Source organism: Lichenostomus cassidix, chromosome 19 (assembly GCF_008360975.1).
Source record: "Lichenostomus cassidix isolate B80296 chromosome 19, HeHo_3.0, whole genome shotgun sequence".
Classification (NCBI taxonomy): domain Eukaryota; kingdom Metazoa; phylum Chordata; class Aves; order Passeriformes; family Meliphagidae; genus Lichenostomus; species Lichenostomus cassidix.
Genome location: NC_139499.1, coordinates 10394979 through 10420376, shown reverse-complemented (window position 1 = coordinate 10420376; position 25398 = coordinate 10394979). Strand labels below are relative to the sequence as shown.

At 43.0% G+C, this 25398-nt stretch overlaps 1 protein-coding gene across 1 annotated transcript; it reads right to left on the bottom strand.

The window, feature by feature from the left end:
• On the bottom strand, positions 1-25390 carry PAFAH1B1 (platelet activating factor acetylhydrolase 1b regulatory subunit 1). The gene is made up of 11 exons (XM_085078629.1): positions 25231-25390; positions 11109-11318; positions 10610-10694; positions 9107-9181; positions 7850-8056; positions 6373-6541; positions 5391-5493; positions 4451-4679; positions 3553-3654; positions 2763-2919; positions 1-2138 (listed from the first exon to the last, which is right to left on the bottom strand). The coding sequence occupies exons 2-11, from the start codon at positions 11138-11140 to the stop codon at positions 2065-2067; spliced, it is 1233 nt and encodes a 410-aa protein (XP_084934755.1). The 5' UTR covers positions 11141-11318; positions 25231-25390; the 3' UTR covers positions 1-2064.
• Between the last annotated feature and the right edge of the window lie 8 nt (positions 25391-25398).

The following is a 25398-nucleotide window of genomic DNA, read 5'->3' as shown; positions in this document are numbered from 1 at the left end:
TTTCCACATCACAGGTACCTTTAATTTTTCATTCAGGTTTGAATTATGTACATGAGGGTGGTTTACTTTAGACTTAAATAAAGTTTCTAGGTCCTACCAGGAATTAAACAGATGTTATTACTTTACAGTTGCAGATGCATGGAGGGATTTAAGATGCACTACTTGTGTATCTGGAATTCTCCAATAAGACAAAAAGCAGCAAATTTTTCCAGTCCAAGCAGCTAACGAACAAAACAGACTTTATTCGTGCATGCTTAACTGCAGCAACACACACCGAGAATGACAGAAACCACTGGATTTAAGAGATTAGCCTGGATCTTAAACTGGCTCTGAAAACCTCCACACCAGAACCCCGCTTCCTCCACGCTTCCCCGAGGATCCCACACCCCAACCCAGCTCCTCCCATAGAACAACAGGTCCTTCTGGGGTGACTGTGGAAGTTTCCCACTCACCAGTGCAGTGTGTTCACCCTCCAGCCCACCCTATGCTGGTCAGGGACTCTCAGCTTTAAAAGGGACATTTTAAAAGCCATGGATTAAACCAAAGGAATAAAATAAAGCACAAATTCACCTGTTAAAACATCAGCCTGGTACTTCATTGTATTGTCAATTTCAAAGTTGATTTTTAAAAAGACCTGGTTAGTTTGATAAGTATTGTAGTTCTTGGTTATCTACAATGGAATCTGTCACAAAAATGCTGATTAAAATATTAATTTATAATATTTTCATTCATTTCAGATCAAAATATGTAACTTTAGGGATATGCAAATTAAAAATTGTGTACACCAAACAAATACTAATAACTGAGCTGGGCTGGTTTTGCTGATAGGATTTGGGTTTGGTTTTAATGTTTAGCATCACCCCCATAGATGGGAGTAGGTTTTGTTCGTGGCGATTTTTCTTTTAGAAACCTGCATGGATCTGACCTGCCATTGTCAACTGATTCTCAAGATATTTAGTGCTTCCTTTAAAGTATTTCAATGCTGCAGCCCAAGGTTATTTCTCCACTTGCAAAACCCCAGGATGTTTTCATTGGAGCCACATTGCCAAGGTGAGGATCACCTCATTGTCAAAGGGTTTCCAAGGAGGCACTAAGGAAACCAAGAAACTTTTGTATACCCCAATTTCCTGCCAGTGAACGAGGGAAGTGTCCTTTGATCCTGCTGTGTAATAGGAATTGCACATCTCTAACAAACATGGAAAGCAAACAGCAAGTTGGACCATGGCAGTCATTTGGGAGAGGAAGCTCTACTGGAAACTGGATCACTAAACTCTAGTGGCATGGACAACTCCTCCTGGAAGTTTGTCTAGCATAAAAAAAACCCAAACAAAAAAACCATTTAAACTTAGTTTAACAGCACAGCTTAACCATTGAATGACCAAATAAAAAATAAATACATTTATCACATCAGCTGCGACTAAGATTTGTTGTCTTATTTCAGGTTTACAGTCAGTTCTATAAATATACCAACCCTTGCGTGATAGGAGGCCAAAACAAGTGTTTTCTGTTGATTTGGCAAATGTTTCATGACAAATATTCCAGAGTTTAATTAATTTCCATTAATTACATATAAGGTTCAGAAGATTCTGAATTGCAGCCTTATTATCTAGTATTCTTAGAGAAGATTTATTAAGCACACTTAAGTGATGTTACATAGATACACATTTCTGAAAGAGCCCTACAAAACTTTTCCCAAATGAGGTCACCAATTCAGGCACCAACAGACAGCAGAAAGAAAAACAGGTATAATTATCCGACATAACGACACTGTCAACTATTCAGTTAAGTGCCCTATTCCAATCATCCCACTTCTGCCTTCTCAGGTCTGATGTGACCAATGCCAGCCCATGTTCTTAAACCTATGGTACTTCTAGACAACGTATGTAAATTTACAGTATACAATTTGGATTCACCATGCATGAATACTTTGTGTGTAACATTTAATAAGCTCAATCTACATCCAGAATAATTTACATGAAAGGACAATATTTATTTAAACAGAGCTCAATGGGTAACCATGGTATCTGAGTGCATCCAGAGGAAAAGGGGTCACTGTGAACTCCATCAGCGGCACTCCCACACTTTTACTGTTTGATCTACACTCCCAGTCACCACGTACGGGGCTGTCTTGTGGAAATCTGCCAGGAGACAAAAGCTCACATTACCAATGAACCCAGAACTTCAGCACTCCCTACTCTCACTGAATGGCACTGCTTTGTCAAAACAATTCTACCAAGCTCAAAGGCTAAATTCCAAACCTCATGGCTGTACTTTTGTAGCAAATTCCCTCATGCTGTAATTTTGTAGAGCATGAAAATCTTCTTTCAGTTCAGCTATAATGGGGCTTTTATGGAAAAGAAATCAAGAAAACGTACAAAACTCACACCGACAAAACCCTTCCATCCTACCAGGAAACAGAACTTCATGTATTTACTAACAGGTGTTCAAAAAATCAGGAAACTTGCCTTTTTGCGGTAGATAGTACACTTTGTGAATGTGTATTTTAAAATGTACAGTGTACCGTTCCTCAGGAGATCCCCAAATATTTTGCATATACCAATCAATTTGGGGCTGGCTCAGAGACAGGATGGGGAAGTTTAACCACGAGGAGTCAGTCTCACTGTAGGAAGGGTCAATTTCTAGTTCATTTCTTCTACACAGAGAGCACAAGGCACCACTAGTGCCCAAAGGTGAATGCCAGCCTAGTGCTCAGCTGCAGCTGGTGAGGAAGCAGCAGCTCTGGCATGGGGAGCAATACATACCCAAAGAGGTAACAAAGTGTTCGTGCGCATTGAGGGTTTTCATGCATCGCTTGTTTTTGAAGTCCCAGACACGGAGAGTCTTGTCATCAGCACAGCTCAAAATAAACTTTCCCCCAGAATGGAACAGGACGCCACGTACCCAGTTATCATGGCCCACCTTGTGCACAAGGAGAGATCAGTGAGCAGGTGCAGGCTGTGAGCTGAGCATCCCACACCTCACACTATGGCATACTGAGGGGACCCCTGCCCGGCCCCACAAGGACAGCACTGAGCTCCTGAACCCATCAGAACTCACAGCTTATCTCCAGTTTCTATTATTACACCTCTATCAGTTCTCCCAACAATGCAAGTTCCTGTCCTTGAAGGCAAACAAACAGCAGTCCTCATGTGACCTGCACCAATTCTGCCCTCCAGCCCCAGCACCACCACCCAGTCCAGCCAGAATCTGAGCTGGGAACAGCAGGCTATGGACCAAGGGAAGTCCCACATGGGAACAACTTGATATTTAACAGAGCACAAAATTCAGATCATTACCAGCATTTCTGTAAACAAACCAAGCTACTCATCACATAACCTACAGCACAGTACTGCATTCACACTATGGTTTTGGAGATTCTCAGTATTTCTTGGCAACAAGATCTGAATTATAGAAGCCATTAAAACTCTATTTCCAGCATTTGTGTTATAACTCTAGCTTCTCTTGAAAACATGACATGCAAGATAACGTATTTCATTAAAACTGGTTGTACATACACAGCTATGACTGCCAGAAAAACACCAATGGACTTACAAGTGTCATAAGGCACATGCCAGTGCTAATGTCCCACATCTTAATGGTCTTGTCTCTGGATCCAGACAGCAGAAAAGGCCCAGGCTTGCCACTCTTCTTAGTCTACAGAAAATCATGGTTTGAGTTATGGTATACATAGGATGGAAGCAGGAAGAGGAGAAATGAAGTAGATCTCTTCTCACTGCTATTGCTTAGTACCAAAATCAGATCATATGACAGCTTACAGCAGAAAGACCCACACTGCCAAAGCTGGGTCACAGGCACTGGTACTAAAGCTAGGAGAACTAAACAATCTGCTAAAAGAAATAGCTGTTTATCCTGCTGATGCCACAAGCCAAATAACACTTCGAATACACACTTGCCTACAGCAAGACATCCTCTGTTAACAGCAGACACAGCTCAAGTGCCACATCTCAGGACAAATGAGATGCAGCTCACACATACTTTGTGTGCATATTCTTCATATAATGCAATGAAGCAGGGTTAGGAATTCCTGAAAACTTCCTTCTCTGAAATTATTAGTGTGTGCACCACGCACGGAGCTCTCAGGGCTGCACCTGCCCAGGTGTGCGGGCAGTGCCTGATCCCACCAGCAGGGGGCAGGGGAAGCACCACCGCAGAGCCCACACGGCCGCAGGAAGCGACACTGAATTTCGTATTAATTAATCAAAATACTATAAGGATCTTTTAAGGATTCGAGTAACATTTGACTGAAACAACCTCTAAAAGCCATCACTAGACAAGTCCCTGTGTTTCGTGTAGCTACTCCTCCCCTGGCATGTCAATGGCCTTTGGAGGCAGAGGCCCCTTGAGCCCAAAGCTCAGTCGCTGTCAGTGCTCAACACAGCACAGACAAAGATCTCCCTGTGAATGCTTGTTAACAGCCTGGGACGGTTACCTCTGATCCTGTAGCTTCTGATATGGTGGAGTAGGAGCTCTCAGGAGCCCAGGAAATGCACTCTACCACATGCTCGTGCTCTCGGAGCTCAGCTTTGCATTCCTTTGTCGCTACCACCCACACGCGCACCGTCTGGTCGTTGGAACAGCTGGCAATCAAGGTGCCATCCTGGTTGGGCCGAACCATGCGCACCCATTCTCTGTGCCCCGTGAAAGTCTTCACGCAGTAACTGTGCAAAAAAACACACTGTGACTCAACCACCATCGCAACAACCCACCACACGTGCCCTGGAAATTTGAGGACACTTAAGCTACTCTTAGTGGTTAAGATGAAGTATTTTAGCACACATGTGTTCATCCTGGCAGGTGACAGACCATGCCATAAACAGCTCATGGAAAGAACACTGACATGAGAAAGCAGTGACAGCTAAGAGCAAGCAAAAACTTGTTAAGGCAAAAAGCAGGAAACTTGGGGAAAAATTAGGTTGATGTGACTACTTGCATTAAATAGGTATTTTAAGAACAAGTAGAGATTTACAGGTCATTTAGATATTAGAGAGATAACTAATAAATAAAACAAGTGAGAAGACAAAAAAAAAAATCAGGAGACACCTTGGTCTGTGTCAAGAAAGATACAGATACTCCCTTTAAACTCACAGTTAACCAGTGAATTTATTTTCCTAATTGGTCATGAGCTAGAGATCTACCTTCATAGCTTCCAGAAAGACAAAACCAGTTAGTTTTAATTAGTCAGTATTAACATCTAAACCCCTCTGCCAAATGACTGAGGCAGAATCCTTCAGTGAATTACTCTAAAGGGCACAACATCATTTCTCAATTCAAATAGTGCCTGCTGACATTAAGATCCCTGCATCCCATTTCTATGCACAGTGGTTTCTGCTCGCTTTGTTCTGGTGCTGTTTTCTCACAAGTGCACTTACCCTGTCTGGACTTCCCACATTTTGATAGTTTTATCCCTTGAGGCAGAAACTATATGATCTCCATTGGGCATGATGGCTACTGAGGAAACATTATGATCATGACCTAAAAACAAAATAAAACCTTTATTAAGTGGCACTGGCAGAGTTTTCACAGAGCACACAGGACTTGCCATTTTTTTATCTTGGTCAACTGGCTACCACAGCAGTGCGTGTTTTATGGAATAACCTTTACAAGTAAAGCTGTGATTTTATGAAATAATCATCCGTAATTTTAGAACCCACACAGTCCAGACACTGAGCATCCTTACAGGTGTTTTCTGTTTACTTGAGTATATCTATGGGTGGGTGTTTCTTTTTTTAAGAATCAAATATTCTCTATTCCTACTCGCCACTTCTACAAGATGATCCTAAAAGCAAGAAAAAGCTTTTACGTAAGACTATAGTAAATATCTGCTGTCAATACTACAATCTTATAGCTGTGGTTGTTGCACTTTCTCATTTTTCCTATGGCTTTCGAGCCCAGTGCAAAGGGAACATTCCTGTGTGATCAAGCACTCCCAAACCCACACAGTACAGCCACAACTCCTCTGGTGCTGATTGCTCCCTTCCTGCAGCCCTGCATCAGGAACACAGAGGGCTGAAGGAAGGAATCCTTCACTGATTTGAAAGCAGTTTTATTGTCTAGCAAGCATTTAAAGTAAAAATCCTTTTGTCATTTTATTTCAGTATCATTACGGGATGCTTCCCACACCATTGTGCATAGTAGATCTGAGATGCTATTTCATTCCATAGACACTACATGCATGCCCTATTTACAGAGCACTCAAAGTACCAAATTATTCCCCTTTTTCTTTTGGAAAATACTCTGGTCTATACCATCTTTCCACATCAGCAGTTTTCCTGTATTAAAAAAAACAAACACAAAACCCAAAAAAATAACCTTCACTTTACAAACTGCTAAATCAATCCCCTTAGAGCTTACCATGCATAGTTCTGATGCACTCAAAGCCCTGGAAATCCCATAGCTTAATGGTCATATCAGCAGAACAGGAGGCCAAGAGTTTGCCAGTGTGGTCAAAGGAAATATCTTGCACAGAGTCTGTGTGCCCCTTCAGAGTTCGCTCAAAGTCTCCTGTCTCATAATCCCACACCTGACAAGTGAACAGACAACCCGTTAGCAGCAACCCATTACTCTTTGCATTCTCCAGCTCACATTTGCACTCTGCAGGCCAGTCTGGCACCTTGTTCAATAATTAATTGAACAAGAGACAAAGACAGACAGCCCTAAAAAGATTAACAGCAGAGAAAAGTATGTATCTTTTAATGTAATTTTGTTACTTATAAATTAACTGAATTCATGCATTTTGACAACTGCTTTTCAGCTAACTTTAAGCATTATAAGCCCAGCAGGGGAAAAAATTCCATTGTATCTGGAAGTCTTAATACCCAACACCCTTAAAGAAGGAAGATCAATTCAGAAAATACTTGACAGAACAAACCCACTTCTTACAGACTATTTTTCTCCCTCCATTTCTGCTCCAGCTGCCTAACCCCAGCAATACAGCCTACTTTCAAGTGCGGGGAAAGGATCCCCTTGAATATCCCCTTCACCTTTCCCAAGTTTTACTGTGGGTCCAGAATTTACTTGCTTGCTTCAGAACCAACCAGCAAATATTCTGCATACCACAGAGCAATACTGAGAATGCTTTGGGTTAAGGCTGATAATCCAAACCCCTCTGAAGAGTTTGATATACACACATTCAGACATTCACAGATTACAGACCTGCTCAAGTTAAGCACCCATTTGCAGTTAATAACTGCAGAATAGCTTCAAGTCCTGTTCTCACCTCCTAATTAAGTCAGTCTCCTATCATCTAACCACAAAGCCTTTAAAACAGAACAGGCTCCTACAGACTTTATTGTGTTTCTCTCAAGCACAAAATTAGACATTTAATTTTAAATTATTTTCTAAACAAAAAACACAGCACCAAAAAACACCCAACAAAGAATCCATTATCCAATCAGATTGCAATCATTGGGAAGGCCATAGTCAAAAATGGAGCTACACAGCTAGACTTCAAGAATAAGGAAATTCATCCAGAGTATCTGTAAGAGTGAAAACAAAGCTGACTGGGTCCCTCCATAACATCCAGCACACTTGGAGCTGTTGCTGTTTCACCTGACCCTGTCTATCTGCTGCAGAAACAGAAACAGCTTAAAGGTCTCTAAATCCACAATAGCTTCATTATTTTTAACTCAAGCCAAAGGACAGTAAAATAGTCATTAATACATTAATTGGACCTGCATAAAACTAAAATCTGTAGATTATCCAGAGCATCACACTTGAACTGTCCCTCATGAAGCTGAAGCAGAACTAGGAAGAACCAACCTTCCACCAGTCCAGCCTGAAGCACTGATGTCACCTATTCCACAGCCAACTGTCTGGAGCACACACATACCTTTATTGTGGCATCCTCTGAAGCAGAGACCATAACACTGAAAACTGGATGGAAAATGACTCGAGTGACAGGACTTCTGTGCCCACTCAGCGCATACTTCTCTGGAGGACGAGGAATCCACTCCTTAGGGTCTCGTTTCTGACCAAGAGGTCCACCTGATGTGAATTCTTCCTTGGCTTCATTCAGCTTCGATTCTAATTCCATTACCTAAATGTATGAATTTTAAAGAGACCTTTCATTTCTGGCTTTATACAAGATCTAATTGCCCTTCTTGCATTAGTAACCCAAAAAACAACTGAGTCCTAAACTCACAGTAAAGCAGAGACTGCATGGACCCAAACTGATAACCAATGTTCAGTAGCACTGGCATTAAAAATCAAACCGAAAGTAATCATTTATAGTTTATTCTTTAATAGTTTATAGTTAATTCTTAATAATTTAATCATTAATCATTTATTCTTTTCAAATTCCCAAATATTTTCACAGGGAAAAAAGTGTTCTACAAAATCCCCTTCACTCACACACTGTACAAATGCATCTGAATTACTATTGTGCCCAACTACCGAAGAAAGTTGTGCTAACAAAAAGGAATGCTACTGCTGCAGGAATTCTGTGTCCTGTTGGAACTAGCACACACATTAACCAACAACAGAGACATTGGAGGGCTAATAAAGCCTTGCTGTATTAACCTGCACAAGGGATAGGTCTTCATTGTTAACACACTGATTTTAGGGGGCTTTTGCTTTTAATACACTCTTGAGCCATTGAAGCATAACTAAGAAGAGTTTTGTACTCGCCACTTGCAGCACAATTCCCGACTCTAATGCACTGGAGCTAATGGCTCCTTCCCTCTAGGGCCATGGCCAAAGACAACAGGCAGCACTGATTTTCCTTCCATTCTAACCCAGCCTAACCCTCTGCACACAGTGATTCCATCTCCCCACTCACCAACTGCCTCAAGGCACTTCTTGCCTTTCTAGCTTCAGGACAGCACATGCAATCCATAAACTGAAGCCCAGGAATTTTTACAAAGACACCAAGGGGATGACTGTGCCAACACTGGGACAGAAAAAACACTTCCTACAGCATGGATTTAGCTATCTTTCCTACTCAAGCCCTCAACATTCATTTCTGAGGCATCAAGCTTGACTAACCCTTGCATTCATCCAACAAGGAAAATATGTAATGTTCTATTCAGTGCAGAATGCTTTCTGTGCTGACTTTTTATACATATAAATCCATCAGATCTCTACTTACCTTCTTTTGTAATCTTATAACAGATGTCCATTTTTTTTCCAGAAGTCCAGCATACTTCTTATCTAACTCTTCATTCTGAGGAGAAGCATTAGAAGAAAGAGGAAGAAAAGCAACACAGAAAAACAATCATCAGAGACACAGAAGAGTAACGAAATGCTGCACTTTCCATGTACAAAATTACAATCTCATGCTACAATAATCCTAATTTAGATGCAGATAACAGAGACATCACAAAATAGCCATGCCATGGATTACTCCATGGAAGATAAAAGCTCTGAGGACTGGCTACCTTGGTCAGAGACAGATGCCAATCTACTACTACAGGAGCACTTGTAAAAGCTGGAGTTATCTGCATGAATAATCCATACAAAAATTAAATCCCTCTTTGCAGAGCTACACTTGAATCCTTCCAATTTACTCAAAAAATTTCAGCCTTTACCTTTGTTTTCCATTTTAGTATAGCCCACTCCAATTCAGATTTTCTTGCATAAAACTCGTGAAACTTTTAGCAACTGCATTTTCTCTCTCCCTCAGGACCATCTAACCTATTTAGATTGCTTTCCTAAGCTTTGGGAAGAGGAGACTAAATTAGGTTGATAGATAATGCAGATAGGGAATGATATTAGGTTTTCAATTATAAGTATGTTATTTCAATTTGTCATTTCTACTTATTTATTAGATACTAGTATCAAAATGGAGAAGTTAAATCAAACTTCAACCAAACATTTTGGAAAAAGAACAATTGAAGGTATGTAATAAAGGAAAGGCAAGATTTCTCTAGAGTCAGTTAAAAATCATACCAAATCATTTGTGACAAAGGCAAATCCACAGAATGAAGCTGCAAGAAATGACTGGTCAGTCATTGCCATCTGCACAGTCTAAGCAAACAGAGCTGCTTACCAGAGCTGGTCACACAAATCACAGACTGGTCTGAGTAGGAAGGGACCTTGAATTCCATTTTGTTCCACCCCGCTGCCATGGGCAGGGACACCATCCACCATACCAAGCTGCTCCAAGCCCTGTCCAACCTGGCCTTATTGGACAATGAATTTCTATGAACAGTTTCAGCCTGCGCTCCTACTACACAGTTACCCAAGGGGCAAGCAACAGACTCAGGCAGTGACCTAACTCTGACCGAACTCAAATCTCAAAAGAGACTTCCAACATTGGCTCTGTATGATAAAGCAAGAGGACAAAAATAATCCAGTTTTGTCTTCCTGTCTCCTAAAGATTCCCAGTGAAGTCAGTCTCCAAAGCTGTACGGTCTCAGACCTTCTCAAACCTGGTTATAAAACCATTGCTCAGAAATGGTCAAGTCACCCAATGATTATTCTTCCCTTTTCTGGCAAGACAATAAGCTGTATGAGTTCATTGCCTCCAGTTCTGAAACCACCTGAGCTAACAGGTAAGTTCTGAACACACAGGTTCAGAAAAGATGCAAATGCCATAAAACTGAGGGATTTCTAAATTAAAATACAGATGAAGAATCTTGTTTGAACTCACCACATCTAACTCAGCTTCCTTTTTAAAAACCGAATATGCCTCCTCGTAGCCATTGGAACGGAGGTAATCTGCTATTGCTCGATTTCTACAAAACAACATTATAAATACAATTTAAAGAGTCAAAGAAAAACTGTCATCTTACCACATTCTGATCAGATCCTTGTCTATGTCCCAAGGTAAAATAGCAAAAAATTGCCAGAGTGTACTCAAGATAAATGAAGAATTCAGATTACATCTTATATTGCAATGTGCTTACTGCAAACTGAAGAATCCATTTTTTATGCCAGCAGTAACTCTGAAATTATATTTTCATAATTTCCCAATTCTAGTTTCAAATACCAACAGTTCTATCAAAAATAAAGAGTAGAGAGATCTAAACCACAATACACAGTACTTAATGGGCATGTGAACACAACCACTCTAAAATCTATTTGGAAACAACTGTTAATAACTGAAGTTTAATGGAAATGTAACAAACTTAAAAACAATGATGCCTTACAGTTCATCTCGTTGCCTTTGTGACAGCACCATGGTGGCTGAGGATGTCAGGTTAACGTGATCGAGCAGTGGCTTCTCCTCAAGAGCTAAAGTCTTGGGAACCCGGGATCCACAATTCCGTCTGCCACAGTGGCTTAAATCACAAGTATTTCTCCAGCTGTGAAATCCACTAGGAAATCCAGAGGCATTCAATACAGAAGATTCAATCCATCTACAAGAAGGAGAAAGAGTCATCATTTGTTTCCTTGAAACATGCATTCCTCAGGCAGCTGTCTCAGATTTATCCAAACAGCTTCTTTAAAGACTCCAGCTCTAATCCAGCATGAGGCCCTTGCAGCTACAGTGCTACACAACTGTAGCACACAAATGACTTTTCCCACTCCAGTAACACCACCTGAAGAAGTTCCAAAGATCCATGGACTAAGAGACAATACTTGCTTTCTTTTCAGTCATGTGTTAACATAATTTATCTATAGTTAGTACTGCATCTCACCCATACTTAGGGCACAGCAAATTTTTAAACAGTTCTCCGATCTTATCAGAGTGGCACCATTACCAAGGGGAGAGCTGCCACAGGCCCGTTACTGCACTTGGGCTCAGGCAGTGGTGTGATCACACCTCTGGCAACACTAGCCAATTCAGAATATGGCTGAAATCCATTCAAGTCAGTTGAGCTGTGCCTGTCCAAAACTCACATTCATTAGTATGCTCGGATTCTGTAACATGAACTGCAGCATTCCCAGCGCACAACCTGCTTCAGCTGGGCAGCTTTAACCTCTGCCACAGTGACATCACCACACCCACGCTGGCAGCACTGCCTTTGCTTTCTGCACTGCAGGGACCTTGAGAGCACCACGACTGTGGGAAGTGCTGAAATGACACTTCTTGCACACCTGGCAGGTTCTGTACAGAATTCATCATTCACTCAAGCTGTCCAGCAAGTCTGACCAACCAACCAGCTTTCAGCACTGAGATAAACTGAGGCAACACACAGAGGCTCAGAGGCAGCAGGTGGGTTTGTAAACTTTCTACTGACTGCTTGAGGACATGTGTGCTCCTGCTGCCTCTCACCTCTGCCCCTCCCTCGACATGCAGGTATGCCAAGTTCAGTATCACAGCTCAGTAACAATTTCAGTAAGGAGCCTCTTTTGAACAATAGCCTGCTATGAAAAAAGTAAAGAAAATACTAAGCTTGTATCATTAATGGCTACTTATTCATCACAGGGGATCAGAGGCTTCTTTCTAAACCTATCTAGGCCCTGCTGTCTGCTTCAAAATGAGCTTAAGCTGCAAGTTGCTTGTATTCCACCCAGCTGGTGGATTTTCCACGTCAAATGCTGCACAGCCTAATACTGCCCTGAGAACCAGTTAGGGACAGGAGCACTCAGAACAGGCAATACCTCATTTAATTAGTCTAACCTCTTCCCCATTTGCTATTTCAGAAACAACTCAGCTGAAAACTAATAGCACAGGCTGCATCCTTTCAGAGAACAGAAGCAAACATTTCACTTACTCTTGTCCCATACTTAATTCATGCCAGGTAAAGAGACAACTTTCAAGAGATGTCCCATGCTCAGTACACAGTCAGAGTATCACACACAAATTAACGGAAATTTAGTTAATATCAAAAATAACGTCCTGCAGTGCTGAGAGGCGCCCTGCAGAAGGCGCTGCTGCGGGACACCCCATGCTGAACCAGGCTCGGCCACTTCCGAACACAGCAGCACCGCTGGAAGCACCCAACAGCACCACGCAAAGACATCAACCTCCAAAATCTGCCTCTAGTACTGCCAGAGTACAAACCTGAAGATGGTGTTTGTACTGTGAACTGCCACTATGCAGCAAATGCCCGGTAAATCCAGCGCCAGCATGCCAACTCCAGTAAAAATCCTACTATCCCATCAATTTTGTCATGGCATCTGGGAGATGCAGTTTTAGCACTTGTCTAAAAATACCAGCGACTGTGTTCGTAGGGCCATCCTTCACGTCACCTATTTAGAAATGCATTTTTACTCTCAAATGCAAAGTAACCCCAAAATTCTCCCATATCCCATATCCACTTCCCAAGACCTGGGCTCCTCCAATATCTAACTCTGAATTGTTAGTGAGAGATAGATTCTAGTACCAGATAAATTCCAACGGCTACAGGGCAAAGCGGCTGCTCCTGCTATTAGCAAATTACAGACCAAGCAACTGATCTGCAGTATCTCGCTTCTCCAGAAAGGGACTGTTCCAAGCACCCAGCTCAGCATTCCTGACTTTTTAACTACAAAGCCACCTGAACAGAGGGCAGAGTATTTTTAGGGCTGCCTCCCTCATATGCTCCCTACACAAAACCAGAACAAACAAAGCAAAAATAAACAAAACCCACCACAAACAAAAAACTTCCCGAACAACGCACTCAAGCAAAAACGTCCAAAACCCAAAACACCACCATTAACTACACACCTGTCCCACCATGTGCACTGCCTTTTTTTTTTTTTTTTAGCTGGAGCAGACTGTGACATACAGGCTTCAGCGAAGCAAGACTAACCAGTCCTCCTCCATCACCTATCAGTCACCACCGTGTTACCCACAAAAAGCACAGCCATGAGAGGCAGCCAAGGCTCTCAGGGAACCCTGGGGAACAAAAACAACTCACAAAGAACCACCACCTGTTCATTACATCTTGTCCGAAACTGGTCACTTTGTATCAGCAGATCACTGCCTAAAGCAGTGTCAAGACAAGACAAAAATAGATCTTCTGAAAGCAAAGGTGTGTCTGCATGAAAAATTTACTTTGTTCTCTATTAAATACAGGAAAAAACAGACTGAACTTAGGGAGTCATCCATGCACTGACAGCTACTAATTAAGTGTGAACCAGGATGCGCCTTTTATTAACAGACCCACTTACACTTCCACAACTCGTAGTTTCCAACTTAAAACCTTAAAACCTATCTGATTCCCTATCAATAGTCTGCACATACAAAAGCACCAAGTGGCAAACCTCTGCATAGGGACAATCTTGTAATAACAGAGGGCTACAGGTGTTTCCAGCAAGATCAGTTGTCTTTGTAATCCTTTTAAAATTGGGAGCTGGCAGAACGCCTGGCACTGGCACAGGTAGGACACATGCAATGGTCACCTCTCACTCCTTCTGGCAGCACAGGACCTGCACAAACAACACAAACCATTCCTAACCTACACACAACATACTCCTCAGTTCCATTAGCAGCAGACTGTCAACAGACAATTCACCTCATCCCAACTGCCCACCTTTCCACTCAGCTACAGATCAATTTTTATACTTAGGACTGGCAGAAATGTCAGAGCAATAAGGATAGCAGACCTACTTCAATCCTTCAGTGCTGCAGGACTAAAGAGTGGCATAATAAAGCATAATCTTTAAAAAGAGATTAATGTTAAAAGAGACAGCCAAGAATCAAGAATCATGATGGGCCAGAATTTTTCCCTGCACAAGCTTCTAAAGCACAGTGAATTACTGGTGAAGAGCAACAAACTGAGCAGAAATACCTGAAAAGCAGAATATTCTCCTGTAAGGGAAGGTGGAAACAACACAGTGCAGGTTTTTCCGACCTTCTCATTTGAAAAAAAAAAATGGAATGGGACCCTCTTCATATGTGACCATCGCCTCCCTTCTTCCTAAACTGGGATTCAGAGATTCTTGAGCTTCACCACACCAGCCTGTCACTGGAGCCAGCTGCCCTTATCTCAAGTGTGTCCCTTCTGCACTGAGGACACACTCACTGCCACTGCGGTGTCTCTGAGGCCCTGACTCTGCCATGCCCTGGCAGCCCAGCTGGTGCCACCTGCGGAGCACACGCCCCTTGGACAACCGGCTGCGGGCAGGGCAGCCAGCCAGCGCCGCGCCACGCTGGCACCGGGCACCACCGACCTGCTACGGACAGGAAAACCCTCTTCTCCAGAGTGACTAGGAGGATTCAACAGACAGCTGCTGCTTCCTGGCTTCAAACACTGGGTCCTTCCACTGATGGGTAACACTGTGGTTCAAGTGCTTTCTAGATTACTGGAAAACTTCACAATAACTTAATGAGAGACCTGCAAATGATTCATAAATGCACCAACAGCAAAATGAAACATGTTCAGCTCCATTTGTTAGCAGAGTCAGCTCTACAGGAGGTATCCAAGCACAATAGCTACACACACAGTCACAGCAACTAGGCAGGGGAAAAAAAAAAAAATCACTCTCAGGCAAGAGATTCTCCTCAGTTCATGATATGTCATGCCAATAAATTATATACCTTGGCTTGATGGTATTTCTATGACTGTGTTCATACTTGCTTCAGAAGACACTTCTAATATTTTCTGTAAGTATTCTCCAAATAAAACTGAGAAACAGATTATGGAATCAAATTAATTCATCAGCACTTTAGTCTCAACCTGCAAAGAATACTTGTTCGTTTACCAGAACTAGCATCGAGCAAGAGCAAAGTTACTGGAAAAATTCCTAAAAGTGCCCATTTTGTACACACAAAAAAATAAAACAAATCTAGTCTGTAAATTTCTTCAGAGTTCAGTACGGTTTTGTTTAGCTGAGTATACTGGATGCTACATAGTACTAAAATTTGGGTTAAATACCTAAGCCCTTCCAAATCCATGTTTTCCTAAATGTATCTTGAGGTACCAAACTCCACCATCACAATAAAACTCAGCATCTTCTGCAGGATTTTGTCACTAAGTTCAGTTCAAAGTTCTCCAGCTCTTTCTTTGCTCCTATCAAATGTGTCAAAAACACTTTTAAGGACCAGCATCATAAACAAACCCCTAAAATGGCTCAACTGATTACAATGCCCATTTCTGCTGTACAGAAGAAGTCCTAGTAGAAGTCACTCCCAGTTGAGCTGAGTGAGATCCGCTCTCCCCTCTCCCGGCAGTGATGGCACAGCAAACCCAGCTGTGTCAGTGCCTCAGTCACCAGCAGTGCTCTGCCACCACAGCAGAGAGGTGTAAGAAAACCAACACAAGCACCATGCAATGACACACAGAGAGCATCAAGCCACTCCAAGTTCATGCTGAACCAGTGTTCCTTGCACACATGTGCAGGTTCCAAACAGAGTTTTAAGGTCACCTCAATAAAACTGCAGAATAATGTGAAGATGTGTTACATTATACGGCCTTTTTAAGCATAAGAAGTTCCATCTGCCAGGCTTCTCATGGCCTGAGTTACTTAGATCACTTAAACCAGGGCTCCTTTCACCAAGGGAATCCTCATCAGCACCAGAATGAGACGATCTCACCACAAGAACTCCTGGCTCAAAATCTTCATCATTCTGGTAATTTCAGTCCTCAAGCTTATAGAAACATTTGCTTACCAGATACTACAAGGAACTGTCACTCAGCCTTATTATGTTCTTAAGCTCTTTTCCTATCTCCCATAATTCCCACAGGCACATTCATCCCTCATGTATTTTATGATTTATCTCTTACCTTTTGAATTTTTATGAGTTAAACCAAGAAAATCAGCTTCAGCTTCATTCCTTGGTTCATGACACTGGCAGCAGCAGTGAACTGTTCCAAATACCAGCACCACAACCCTGGGTTCACTCTGTTGCTGCTGTCCAGCAACCTCATCTGGTAGTGCACATCCAAAATATAAGTCCATGGCTCCCCCAGGAACTTAACAGCAAATTAATTCAATTTCTGCAGTTTTTATGACCGTTGCTTAGGCTCCATAAACAGTCTTCCCCATGAAAACACAAGCTATGTACAGTAAACATGTAACTGTAGCTCATTATATTAGAAATTAGAAGAGATACACGGCATCAATTAGAGAGCTAAAGCATCAGCCGATACAGAACAGACCAGCACAGTACAGTTCTGAAAGCTCAGCAAAGCTTTAGCTACAGTCCTTATGGAAGAACTAGACAGCATGAATTGCTCTCTTACACCTCTGGATTATGTTATTAAATTCTACCAAGAACACTTGCTTTTAATTTAAACTAATTTTTAGTGGGTCTGATTTTGTTTTAAACCCGACAAGCAAAAAGCTGCTTTATCAAACTCAAACCACAGGACAGGACAACTCTTTCCAAAAATGTACTCAAAACCAGATTCCACAGAAGTGAAGTAATATCATGTTTCCTGGGCATAATTATTAGGACCTGAAAAGACTTCCTAGGTATTTCTCTATCTGTTGATAAGAAAGAAAAACAGTGACAAATAAAATAATCCAGTTCCTCTCCTGCCTCCCTCTTGCCCCCCCCTCCTTGCTGCAGGAAAGCTCATCCACAGTAGAAACACCCAGGACCAGCCATGCAGTTGCTCTTAGTGCAGCAAACAGACCTTATCCTAGAAAATGTTGGAATCCATCACCTGCTAAGCCGACAGGGATGAGTCGGAGAATACAAGAAAGCTACTCATTTATGAGCTGGGTTAATCTTTTTTCCACTTTTCAGCCTACATCAGTAAAGCTGGCTGAGGGATTACGACAAAGTGAGCTCCAACAACTATCTGATTTGGTAAAAAACAAAACAAGAAGCAAATCTGATTTGAATTACAACTCTGAGCCTTATTTTTAATTCGTATGTTCAGTAAGCCTGTTATTCTGCAATTAAGGGAAGTCTCAAAATGCCCGTAGGTCAACGCTTTGCTTGATATATTGATGTAGTATCCACAGAGTACAGCATTCTGTGCAGTGTTTATAATAATTCACAAAAAACATTTTCCATTTCAGTTTCACCAAAGGTCTATCAAAGAAAAAATATTTTTAACATGAAAAAAGTGAAAAATTTTATGCCTGTTTTCTTCCCCATTTCACCTACTTTTACAGCTTTTGCTAAAAGCCTGATACAGTAGTTTAGCTCTGAAAATAATTCAACACAAAATCCACGGGGAACTAGAAAGCAATCTGTAGCAGATCAGATATAGTGCCTATGTTCCAAAGACTTGGAATGCAGGTTGCAATTACATCTGAAAACTAAAGCTAAGGAATGTCATCAAGATGCTACAAACCAGAAGCAAGTTGGCTGCTCCATGCTGCCGAAAGAAATGCCTGTGCATTCTGAAATCAGTTCCTATGCCCGCTTACTTTTCCATATTATTTCAAGCTATAATCAGTTTTTAACACATCACTGGCAGTCACTACACACTAGCCACCTTTACTATAGTACTATACTAGTACTATAAAACAATGAAACACATTTTTGGCCTTGTTGCCTTCCCAGGCACCAATGCTAAATGATTTTGAGGAATCTGGACCAAATTTGCTTGGAAACTGCCTTTTTTTAAAAGAAGACTTTAATTCAATCTTGACATTTTTTCTCCACGTATCACTTCAATTTTGCAATTCTGATAGAAGCATGATACAAGTAATTCTTAGGAGAAACATCTTGAGCACTGTCACATCATCTCATTTTGGAGCCTCTGAGTTTTCTCCAGGTCACAGCTCCAGCCTGCAGTCTGTGTAGGCTTTGGTGGAAAACAAGGGAAAACATCCTTCATCTAACCTGCCTGTTCAGTTCTGTGTGAAAATGCAGGTAAATTTAGCTACCAATAAATGAACAGCCTGGAAAAATGCAGGCTGCAGAAGAAAATAAAGCTTTAACATGTGTGAAAAGGTTTTTGACATGGCACTCCCCACACTGCTCTCAGTGTGTAGGACAGTGGTAGGACAGCAAGTAGGGTAGTGTTATGGGGCTCGATATTACATGCTGCTACTCAACACTTGCTCAGAGCTAAGCACATCAGGATCAGCTGGATGACTTCAACAGGGTATTTTTCAGTATCATTATTGCTATGTCAAACAACATATACATATTTTGGGATAGAAATTCTAGACCACCAAGAGAAGAGTGTTGCACTCAGACAACAAGACATCAAGACATGTCTGTCAGCAGCCATGCACTGGATCTGAACTCTGCTGTTCTTAATTCTTCCTCCCATACTTCTCTGGCTTGAAAAATTAAGTAACAGATTTATAACTGTAAAGGAGGTCATAGGACTATATGCAAATTTAAATAATTCAATCATTACATTGCCTGTTATATTAGAAATGTGATATTAACAAAAACAACTGTGAATTGATTACATTTATATAGAAAAATATCTGGAAGGAAACTTGAAGAAACACCTACATTAACACTTCAGAAACAGGAGAAGGTCAAACCACAATAAAATCCAAACAAGAACTTAGAAAGAACTTCCACTCTTCAGTCATGAGACCATTGTTGGCCCTTTAGCTATTTTCAAAGCTCTTTGACCAAAACCAGCTTCATTTGCCCAGAGGGGGAAAAAAACCAAACCAAAAAGCTCATCATAATTGTCATCTATAACATCTTATTCTGTTACCAGAAACAGTGTTCAACCATTCATGACACTAGTACCAAAAATAATGAAATCAGGGTTCTGGTGGAAGGTGTCTCATCCTTCTTATCCCCCACCTTCCCCTACTACACTCCTGCCTCTAAAACAGAGAGAATCAGAAACTTCTACCTGATTTAATTGATACTATCTGTTTAAAAAACATACACACACTCATTAATGACATCATCCTCTTAATAGATTGCAAAGATACCAGCATTTAAACAAACCAAATTGTTTAAACAATCTCTTTCTTCACTCCAAAAAGCAGGTGAATCCAGCACAAGATCCCAACGTTGTTTCTTTATGGAAGAAAACAGTAATTTATCTGCAGGAAACAGCCTAGCTGCTTCCAGCTGATTTTCCTCTAGTCTTAAAGAAGGATAAACTTAACACCTTTGCTTTAGTATTAAGCAGAAAAACAAGGCAGAAGCAATCTCGGGGGGAGGTGAGGGGGAAGGAACAGTTGTCTAATTAAACCAAAAGAACTTAAGGTTTGTGGAGCACAACCGGAACAATTAACACAAATACAAGAGGAAAGGTATAAATATTCTCAGTCATAAATGCCCCTGTGCTATCCCAGATACAAACCAGCACAGCACCACTCCACAGAGCCTGTCACCTACCTCACAAGAGGTGTGACAGCTGAGTCACCAACCAGCCCCAGAACAAGAGGTGACTCTGAACAGCCTTCAACCAACTCCCTCAGCAGGAACCTACTTAAGAACGGATCCAAGGAAATTACAGGACAGACACTGCAGGCCGCACCATCTACAAACCTCAACCACAGATGGTCCCATCTCTGGAAATACCTTCTCAAGGCTGCAGCAAGTAGTTACTAGTCAAAAATATCAGGTAAGTCTTCCAGAATCAACAGAATCACAACCACAAAGATGTATTTACTACGTTTATTTAATCACAATCCTTATCCAAAGTCCACAAGCAGCCAAGCCAAGCTGCAGGGCTCAGTCAGAAGCAGTACCATTAAGAAGGAAATTTATTAACTAGCAGGTACTTTGAATTAATAATGCTGATTTTTTTATATAGTTATACATGCATCAGTGCTCTTGGTACAGCTCCGTGTGACAATGCTGTGCACACAAATAGCTTTGAAAGGACTGCATGTTTATAGTCCCAAGGAAATGGAGTTCATATACACTTATTTTGTACGTAACATTTTTCTTTGAAATTTCCTGACAGTACATGCCAGGAGGAAGTGAAATGATAGGTGGCTTCCAAGACAGTGAATTAAAAGCAAGAGAGCCTAAGTCACACCTATCTAATCCTTTAAGGAGAGAGCAGGAGGTTAAAAAAAAAAAAAAGGAAAACAGAATGAGCTTTTAAATGTTATGAATGAGACAAGCATTGCCCCATCCAGGTCCTGCCTCAATTGAGAAGAAAAGGCTCCTCTTTAAAGAAGTGGGATAAGATACAGGTTAGCAATCCACATCTGTTGGGCTAACCCACAGCAGCTGGTATCTCCAGGGTAAAACTGGAATTCTATTCTTCATCAGATAAAATCCTGGTTCTTGACAATGTTTCTAATATGTACTATTCATCAGCAGGTCTCAGAACATGGTAGGAATGAAGAAAAGTTTTGTTCTAAAATAACTGTAATACATGAAAACCGGACATTTAACCCAACCTAGGCTCAGGACCCCACTGTTAAACTGACATGACAGCCACAGCTTCTACCACACCTTTGCACCCCAGTGGCGGCACAATCCTGCCCACAGAGCATGGACAGCATTCAGAGCAAGAATTCTGGGGAAGCTACTTGATGTACTTGAATATTAAACAGGTCAGGATTGTATCTTACTGTAAATGCTTATTTTTAAAAACTTGAAGAGTAGCCTAATCTGTCAGGCTGATCAAATGACAAAGCAACATCACCCATTAATAAAACCCTCAAAATCCACATCAGGAGCCCCATTTCCCTTCCGTCAGGCAATAAAGTAGCTCCTGAGAAAGCCCCTGAACCCAGGCAAGGCTTCACTAGTGCAATATATATTTAGTAGCCAGGCTGTTCTGCCAATGATACTTAAGCTCTTAGAAAAGGGAGAAAGAGGAGCCAGTTTTAATGTCATTGACAGATCTGGACAGTGCATAACTTACTACTTCTCTGTAACAAACCTCACAGGAGAGTCCCAGCATCATTCTATCACGACACATGGCTCTGATCCTTGGGAAAGATCTTCAACTGCCATCACAAATTACATGTTAGAGGCTAGAAACTTCCCCACACCCTACAGGAAATATGAAATTATTATCTATTAATAATAATTACTGATTTCTATTGTCCTCTTGATCTCCTGAATTTAGGCCTACACAGTTCTTATTTTCAGCCTGGCAAGTATTTCAGTGCCCACTTCATGGACACCTCAGCTGCTCTCCCAGTCTTTGCCTTTAGTTTAGAAAATGGGCCTGAAGTTCACCAAAGTAGGAGAGAACTGACCTAAACCAAACTATTCCAACGCCGCTCTTCTTCCTGCTATGGCAATTCCAGCCGCTCTAGTTCAGGAATAAAGGGCAGCTACAGAGGCTTGTAAAAAACCTTACAAATATACACAGTCTGTAGCTGAGCTACCCTGAGGCAGAGGGGTCAAGCTATTGTTTGCCCAGAATATTCTACAAAAGGTACAAATACATTATAATTAATGCTGGACATTGGCTGTGGAGCTCTTCATGGAAGACAAGGCTGGAGTGCTGGACAAGGCAGTCAGCAGATGTTGAATCTAGAGCTGTCCCATCCATAGCAAGCTGGATAGACAGCAATTTGAGAGCAAAGATACAACCTGAGCCCCTAGGCTGGGAGGAGCACAGGAGCCAGGACAGGCACAGGAGTCAGCAAGACAGGCAAGACAGAGCTCACGTGCAGCCAGAAAGGAACTGTTGATGCCTTCTGCTTCTGTAGAACCCAAATGAGCAAATTACTCCTGTAGAAGAAGTGACTGCCACCATTTCAAGGGCAAAAATCAACCAAAGCTGTTAAGGAGGCAAGTGTTTTACTGGGTTCTTCACTGGCCTTAGCCTGGATATGCATTAGACTCAGGTATTTAGTTTAAGCAGACACTGAATCCTGGAACATCTACTTCAAGTGAATGAACTAAAGATAATGCAGAAGCCACTGCCCCTTATTTTAATTTTGGGCATACTAAGCAAAACACCGTCTCTTCTGTGCCCATCTCCTATCACAAACGGCACTCCAGAACTGAGACCCCCAAGAAAAAGCAAAACCTCAGCCTGCTCCACAATCATCTATGTTCCATGCTATACTTGCTCCAGTCAACACTGAAATCAGGTGGGAATGCCATGAGGTACATGTAGAACAGGAGACCACTTCCACAGGCAGCCCTCCCTAGGTGCTTCCTCCAATCCCTATTGTATTCCCCAAATCCTTTGTTCTAACGCCTTTCCCACACAACTTTAAGCAGCAGTACCCGAGGGGGACAGCAATGTTCCTACAGAGCAACAGTGCTCAAAAGGGCTTCCAAGATCCTGAGATGTTATTTTACAAGAACTTGGCACATGAGGAAGGGCAGTGCAATCCACTCTGCATACTGACAGCAGTCACTCCACTGTGGTCACCAGAGAAACCAGGGACTGTCTTTTTCTACGTGCCCACCCATAATCCGGTCTAACCAAGAAGTTGCATGAACAAATAACAGCATGAAGCCACAATACAGGGGCTCCTCTAGATTTCAGAGAATCTTCTGTGTCAAACACAGGCATAAAAATCGTCATTCTTATCTAAAGTGTAAATAAAACAAATTCAACAAGTGAATATCTAAGTGGATAAATTGAAGCGGTTATCAGACAAAAAAAATCCGGCTTTGCAACAGTGACTGGTCACTCCTCACTGCCAGACAAATCAAAATCCACCCTGCAGAAAAACCAGCCTCGAAACAGAATGCGAGATTTGTTTCATTTCCGAAGCTTCCTGCATCATTAGATTCTTCCCTAAAGAAGAGACTTCATTGTTACGGCAATTAGTATTCCTCCACCCCGGCAAAGGGAGGAAAAAAAAAAAAGCTCTGAAAGGGTAATCGAGCCATTTCGCAGCTTTGCCTCCTTACTCCACCCAGTCTCTTCCCTGCTCAATGGCTGCTCACAGCATCCACAAACATGGGAACAGCAACAGAAACACACAAAAACGAGATGCCCGAGAACAAGCCCGATATTTGCAATGTATCTCACAGTTTAAAAATATTTTCTTTGTTTAATTCCCCAACGTAATTTTCCTATTTAACAAAATGACTCTTAGGGCAAACAACATTCTGACAGCAGACCCTCCCTCTCCCGAAAACCAGCCAAATGCTGCACAATCATTTACAAAATGATCATCACTGAACGGAGGTTCTTTAACTACCACCACCTAATGCCATGAACAATACTGTCATAGAAACATACACTTAAAAGAATCACCACAAAAATACGTGATTTGGCCAGGCCAATATGCCCAAACATTTAATTACATTAAAATAGTGTTTATTAAAGATTTTTAATATAGCTTATATTAACCTTCCCCCATCCCTACTAGGTAATTCATTATGAAAGGACTTGACCTGCACCAACCAAGCCCACTGCTGCAGCACTACCGGCGAAGAAATGGTTTGAGTGATACCATGGCAAAGAAAGGGAAGGTGTCACATTATTATTAGTATTAAAGGTCAAGTTTAATTGCATCCACCTTAAACAAAAAGAAACAAAAAAACCAGAAAAAAACCCAACCAAACAAAAAAAAAATCTCACACCCACAGAACTGAACAAACCTTAAACTTCACAAGGGAGGCACCACTCCCACCCCCCAACTTCCATCAAAAGCCCTGCCTGGGTATAACCTCCTGCCGAAACAAAACCTCGGGAGGAGCAATAAATACAGGATTTTAGCAAACTCGATTGCTATTATAAGGTTTTCAAGGGAAGCCTGTGCACCTGCAGCCATCCAGGCAGCGATATGACCCCCAGAAGGAGAGATTAGACTTCCCTCCCCCGTTTTACTGCAGCTGGTTCTGAAGGTCTGAGCCACCTCCTATTGCTGCTGCCCTGCTGAGCACTGCAGGAAAACTGGGGATGCGAGACAAATTCTGAAACAACACCTACTCCTTTCCCTGGATTATTAATTCTCGTCTTGTTTTCGGTGCCGCGGCCGCGCTGGCGATCTGGGCCATCGCCCGGCCCTGCCCGGGGAGAGGGTGACAGGGGGAAAGCCGGGCAGGACCCGGGGAGGGATGCTCGGCGTCCCCTCCGCGCACACACCGGGCCCATCGTCCCTGACGGCTTCTAATCACTATTTCCCCCGGCCCATCGCCTCCTCTCGGTATTTGCTAAGTCACGGACGGAACGGCGCGGCCCGCGGGGGGGGGACACGGGCCCGGCGGCGGCTCCGCGCCCGCCCCGCCGCTCCCGCCGGGCCCTGTTTTCCTGCAGAGTCACCGCGAGAGCGGGGCCGGGGGCCGCGGGGAGCGGGGGAGCCGCGCCCCGGCGCCCAGAGCCCCCCCAGTGGGAGCCGGGCGGGAGGACACCGGGCCGGCCCCCCCGCCGCCCCCCGCCCCGCCCGGTCCCTCCTCACCAACGGGCGCGGCCGCCATTTTGAGAGCGAGCACAGCAGGGGGGGAGCGGGGCGAGGGCGGGGAGCGGGAGAGGAGGGGGAGAGCGGAGAGGAGAGCGGCGGCCGCTCGGGCCCGGAGCCGGGACAGCCCGCGGGCCGGGGGAGCGGCGGGCCCCGGCCTTACCGAGCCCCGTCAGCGCCGCCGCCTCGCTGCGCTGCGCGGGGCCGGCGCCGCCCGTCCGTCCCACTCACCGGCGCGGCGTCCCGGTGCGGGGTCGGGGTCCCGGTGCGGGGTCGGAGTGCCGGTGCGGGGGTCCCGGTGCGCGGTCCCGGCGCTCGGGGACGCTCCGCTCGCTCCGCGCTGTCAGAGGCGCCGCGGCCGCCGGGAGGGAGGGCGGGAGCGGCGCGGCCGCCGCGGCG